This window comes from Sinohyriopsis cumingii, chromosome 15 (assembly GCF_028554795.1).
Source record: "Sinohyriopsis cumingii isolate HCF-2022 chromosome 15, ASM2855479v2, whole genome shotgun sequence".
In the NCBI taxonomy this organism is placed as follows: domain Eukaryota; kingdom Metazoa; phylum Mollusca; class Bivalvia; order Unionida; family Unionidae; genus Sinohyriopsis; species Sinohyriopsis cumingii.
This window is the reverse complement of record NC_142975.1, coordinates 113,491,885-113,498,077: the sequence shown is the minus strand read 5'-3', so window position 1 is coordinate 113,498,077 and position 6,193 is coordinate 113,491,885. Positions and strand designations below refer to the sequence as shown.

General features: G+C 32.1%; 1 protein-coding gene across 2 annotated transcripts; it reads left to right on the top strand.

Moving 5' to 3' along the window:
• The first annotated feature begins 2,604 nt into the window (after window positions 1-2,604).
• Window positions 2,605-5,765, top strand: LOC149782515 (ubiquinol-cytochrome-c reductase complex assembly factor 2-like). Of its 2 annotated transcripts, none has more exons than XM_089933942.1 (2): window positions 2,605-2,691; window positions 4,691-5,765. In XM_089933942.1, the coding sequence occupies exon 2, from the start codon at window positions 4,723-4,725 to the stop codon at window positions 5,074-5,076; it is 354 nt and encodes a 117-aa protein (XP_089790068.1). In that variant the 5' UTR covers window positions 2,605-2,691; window positions 4,691-4,722; the 3' UTR covers window positions 5,077-5,765. The 2 variants fall into 2 exon arrangements, with proteins under 2 accessions (XP_089790068.1, XP_089790067.1); XM_089933941.1 differs by having other exon boundaries at window positions 2,605-2,720.
• Window positions 5,766-6,193: the final 428 nt, after the last annotated feature.

Here is a 6,193-nt window from a genome sequence, read left to right as displayed (position 1 = left end):
AGCACATTAACTATACATGTCAATACTGATCTGATGTTTATGTTAATTATTTTATTCTGAACGATGTACTGACGATAACATGCTTAGATTGTACATATTCGAGATATTATATAAAACACAGTGTATGACTAACTTCGAACTTTTTGCACTTATACCTGTTATACAATTATAGTTGCAAAAAAACATTGATTTCATGTTTTGAGATTTTAACTATATTGTTCAATTCGTTCAAATGGAGCGGTCTTTTCGATTACTGGAACATGTATGAGATATGCTTTTGATTGGTCATAATTTTCATTCGTTCCTGCTAATTTAACTGTAGGCCTACTGTATCTTGGTAACTCGAATTGAAAATATGTTACCTATCTTTTTTATGTACATGAAAAATGAGAAATAATTCTATAGATTTTGCATTTGCTTTCAATACAAAGTCAGTATCATTGTCCTTTGAATTATGTTTTTAGTGAAAAGTATTGCTTTGAATAAAACATACACCTAGATCCGTTTCGGATGTGGAGTTAAAGCGCGTGCTTCTTACGTGAATACATGATATGGCCTTGTTAAATTGAGGAGAAACGCAAAGAACTTTTCTTGAAATTCCTTAAGAATTCGAAAAACAAAATGCAAGGCATAACAGAAACAGTTTTAACCAACGGAAAAGTATGCTTAAAAAGACGCTAAGAAATCCAAAGCAACGGAAAAGACCAAGAAGTGAAAAAACAAAACAAAAGCAATTTGAATGAATTGATAGGGTAATGCCTTTGACTATTAAACTTAATGTATCTTAATTCTGTAATCTCTTTCTTGACTTGATTGTCTTGGTTTTTGCAATGCTGAACTGTAATATTTTAAAGGGGGAGGGTCTCTGCCATGTGTATTTATATGTATATAAAAGACGTTTTATTAATTTCTTTTATTCTCAGTCGATCGTCGGTCAGTATAGTAGCTCATCCTTAAATCATTCATCATGATTCATTTATTATAAATCATTACAGAAAGGAAGTTTGTGTGTTTTGCCTGAGTATCAACTCTGGCATGTAATTATAATGTATGTGTGTGTGTGTATGTGTGTGTGTGTGTGTGCGCGCGCGCGCGCGCGTGCAAAGTTTTTAATCTTATTTAAGGACTTGTTATTGCAAAATCTGTCTTGATAAAAAAAAATATTGTCTTTTCTCTGGTTTTTACGTCAATAAAAATGGCATACTACATCTGAGCATATGATCTGAAATGGTAGATTGAGATGGTAGATACAAGGATTTAGTTCCCTTTGAACATTTCTGCGGTATTTATATACAACTAGACAAGAACGCAAAAGTGAAACAAAAATCCATTTGAATTAAACATAGATTTAAAAATGATCTATCATATGACGAATTATAATCAATATCCCGGTCTCAAAAGCTTTATGTAGAATGAATTTGTCCACGTGATTTAAATTTTATTACTAAATTTCAAAGGGAGGAGGCAAGCTCTTTTGTGAAAACTCTTAAAATTCATATACATCTGTTAAAAAACAGCAAATAATATATGTCGTGAAATACTGTATAAATAACCTCTCCTTCCAACACGCCAGCAAGGTATGGAATTAAGAAAGGAAAATTATAAACACTTAAACTAATACGTAAGAATAAGATACACAGAACTCCAATAAACATTTTGTTTTCAAAAATGATTTAGACAGCAATCATCAGCACGATCAAATTTTTGGTGAAATCAAATAATAACAATTATGAAAAAGAAATGCACATCTAGTTACTAAATGGTACTAATATTAGTACCCCAACTTCGCGGACGTTGAGGTTACGACCAGGACGTCATTTCAACTTTTTTTCGGGGGGGGGGGGGAAGGCAAAACTTGACTGGCTTGTTAATTTTCGTATATAGGCTACATCAATTTTACAGCAGATGCAAATTCAGGGCCCCCTGTCCACCCCCACCCCCAATAACGTCCCTGGTTACGACTTCGTAGCTAGTTCCTAAAATGCAATGAAATATACTAAAGTACACTCAGATATAGTCAAATAAAGTTACTTATTTAAATTATCTAATGAATGTACTGGATGTTTTAGTGATTATGAAAAGAGAAAAAAAAGAAAAAAGAAATGCACATATCGTGACAACACTTTACAGCTGTAAATCTGTCTCTGTGTAAAATTAACAATCTCATTTCAAAATTTCTTCACTTAATATAATGTAAGTTTCACATTTTGTTTACTTACAACATATTTTCACAGATAAATTAGCATTATAATGAATTTTAAAGGTGGTTTGCTGTAGGTTTGTGGTAAATACATGGACTGGAAAGAATGATGGGTAGTCGCACATTTAGACCAACAAGTAGGTTTCCACTTTTTTTCTGTCACAAAAAAAAAAGAAGAGTGGAGACCCACTTGCTGGTCTAGTCGCACATTCTGAGTTAATACTTTGTCAAAAGCAATGAAGGACGAAGCTAAAGAAGAGAGGGAGAATATATGAAGAAATTTTATATCTGCCATTTACAATTAAATATTGACATCGTTTTCAGCTTTAACAAAAAATGCTGTCCTTTCTATTTATCTGTTTTAAATGCTTTGTTTTTTAACTATCCTATTTTCAGTAGAAGAAAATTGCCTTAACACCGACTCTTGGTGGTGTGCTACGAAAATATAGTCTGCAATGGTGGAAATATGACTATTTCCAGTTAGACCTAAGGTTGTTTTGACTCTTTATTTCCAGTTGGCGTAAGCAATAATTATACTTTTTGGAACTGATAAAAAAATAATTTAAAAACTATATGGAAATATTTGGTCTATTTTATTAGGTTTCTCCCAGATTTCGATAACCTTTCATGTTTTGTTTGAAGAAAACCGTTACAAACTCAGCAAACAGCAATTACCTGTTTTGAATATAAAAATAATAAATGTATTTCTGTTGTAAATGTTGAAACCGAACGATAGATTACAGTGAAAGACGTGTGTCAAACTCGTTTGCCATGGAGGCCTAGATTTGATGTATATCTGTACTTGGTCCTACATGTATTGCAAGACCTCGATGCTGATATTTATGTTTTGGGCGTCAGGGACATAGCACTAAAACAAAAATAACGTGCAATGCCTTACATTGTAGGACTAGTACTTCACTCTTGCAAAGTTTGGAGCAAGTGACAGGGCTGTTAAATGTTGAGAATGAAGTCTTGTTAAGTTTAGAAAAAGACTGTTCATAGACATATGTTGTCACAAACATGGACACAATTTTTGAAGCAAATGACTTTAGTTGAGGATAATTTGGACTAATATATTGATAAAATGTGTCAGCCTTAACATTAGTAAACTGCAGCTTAATTATTTTCATCGAAGGCTCCACAGAGACTTCATGAACACTGACAGAAAATGGGTTATGGAAATTAGTCCTATTGTACTTTTGATGGTTTATGTGACAAGTATTTTTTAACATGTCGTAAAATAGCAATGGGTTAGGTTATTTCAGAATGAATAGAATATATTACAATAGAATATTTTCTGCATAATCTGTGTGCAGAATTAAAAAATGAACTAATCTTTTATGATATCTTATTAAATAAATTTGTAGAAAGCTTCAGACACATGTACCATCTACCATTTTTAATATTGGTCTTTGGATACTTTGCTTACTTTTTGCAAATTCTTGACCTCTTGGCATTTTGTGCTTAAATTTGCATGTATCTGACATATTTTTGTGGAAATGTTTTATGATCGTTCAGCTTAAGAATAAATTTACTTTTTATGTGTTTCAGGTATTTCTGAAACCTTTCTTTGCATTTTTACCAAGTGCTCCCATAACATTTTTGCATGAAATTCCATATTCTCAAGTGATACACAATTTGAAATTATGTGTTGCTCTTAATACTAATAGTGCATATTCATTACATTGTTCTTGTACATATATACATTGAACTGAAATCACAGTTTATTAAATTGCCATTTTAAACTTTAGTTATAAGATATTTTTGGTCAATTGTGATATGTTTATGGTAAAATCTATGACCCGAAAAGAAGAGACAAGTGTTTAATGTGGAAGTGGAGAGAGAAGGAACTGGCAGAGTTGGTTCTCAAGATATATTTATGATTATGCTGAAAGCTATTGATCAATTTTCTGTTCTTATGACTATTCATACTGATATTCCCAAAAGATGACACAAATTTGGTTTTCGTTTCTTCCAAATTCTGCAGATTGTTTTAACTTTTACCTCTTATTTAACCTTTTGTCCATGAATACAATTGGATGTAATAATGTTAGCTTTGTACATATGAAAGTGGAGAAAGTATGATGTTTAAAAGTTAAAATGTATTAAAAAAAACTATTAGTTTATATTTGGACAGAATGCCTTGGCACTGATTTTTTTTAAAATTCCAAATGGAAACAAAAATTTCTTGGACCAGGAGAGTGAACATAAATAATCAGATCCTAGCATTTTTCATATATATTTACAACAGCTTCATGGAGTTAAAGTGATATTTCTTGTGGCTAGAACCTATAATTTTGCTTAGGACAAATCATTTCGAAAGAATATTTTCAGGATTAAATTGTTAAATTGGGAATTCTTTTTGATTTTGAAGTCTTTCATAGGACCAGGACCTATTTTCAACCCCTCAAAAATACCCTTAAAAAACCCCACTAGTTTATGAACTTTCCTGTATTTGTATATCTTACTTCTTTCTGGTTTCTTTTACAGCTTAGGGTTGTCTCACTTACTCAGCTTTCAAAATGTCTGTAACAAGATATAGACAATTTATGCGTCTTCTTGAGGAATGGCCACTCGACAAATCCAAAGCAGGAAGGAATATAGCAGAACTGATTCGTAAAAAGGTAGCTGATGGATTTAAACAGGGAGAACACACTACAGTAGACTTGGACAAATGTGACAGAGCCTATGAATCACTCCAGAAGATTAACATTGACTTCTATAAGAAAAAGTACTTTCGAGAGACAAAGAAAGGAGTTACTGGCCTTGATGCCACGATGTGCAGCTATGTTACTTCAAATGAAGGTATTAAGCAAATGAATGAAGAGAACAAGGGCATGATAGGAAGAATACTAGGCAAGATCAGAAAGAAATAGTGTTCCAGGAAATTCAAGAACTCTTCAGCTCCAAATCTCTCTTTGCTTGGCTGACATGCAATCCTTTGTGTCTTTGTTCTTCATTCTCAGAAACGGTTGACAGCTAATAGTCTGATATTTAACTGATTCCTTGCGTACATACAGTATGTTTCTTCTGAATAATTTAGAAATATGTCATCCACATTCTTGGCAGCCCAGATAAGGTATTTTAGTATAACAGCCCAGAATGTCTTGGCTATGGGAACATACATTCCTTAGCCGAGAAAGGCATTATATGTTGAAGATTTCATCACAGGTATGTGAAAGATTCTAGAAGAAAAAAAGAAGTATAAAAAAGATTAAAACTGAATTTTGGCTATGTAGACATTTGCATTTGCACCAGCTGTAACACTTGTATATAGTTGTGGGTTTGAGAAATTTTGTTTTTAAATAACACATTGTTTCTGACAGAAAAATGTTATAACTAGTTATGATATGGATGAAGTGTGCAGACAGAGACATTAATAAAATCTGCATTGTGCTAATATATTATTATTTTTTAAAATAATATATTCATGTACATTTATAACAGGAATTTTCAGTAAATTTATCATTGCCTTTCTATGCAGTGTTTTTTTATGTTAACATTAGCTATTGATTAACTGTGAATAGATCTTAGAAATGTTTAAATAAAATAAGTGAGCACAGAAGTTGTAGTTTTCATTTACCTTAATATTTATTGTCTGCAACAGAATCAAAATGGCAAACAGCTAACATGCTGATTTAGTTGTATGGATTGGTCTTTTTTGCAGGCCATTGATATATTTCTTGATTGAGGCACGAAGATTTAACAAAATAAATGCCTTACTTTTTCTTATATTTGTTACCTGTGTACAGCATAGGCCTACATAAAGCCTGGTAGATCTGTGTTTATACCATTTTGTTGAATCTAGAACATATTAAACTGTGTAGATTCTTCTTTTGATTATCATCCTCCAATGAGCTTTGTTTAGTTTGCTACTTATCAGTATTTACAGAATAGGTAAACATGTAAACAGACATGCACCTGACTGTAAGTGACATAGGAATGACCCATTCCAATTAAATTATATATTTCCACATCTCTGCCAAGGTGACT

What these genes read in the sequence shown, in the direction of transcription:
- LOC149782515 (XM_089933942.1), top strand. Translation starts at nt 4,723, where the DNA reads ATGTCTGTAACAAGATATAGACAATTTATGCGTCTTCTTGAGGAATGG.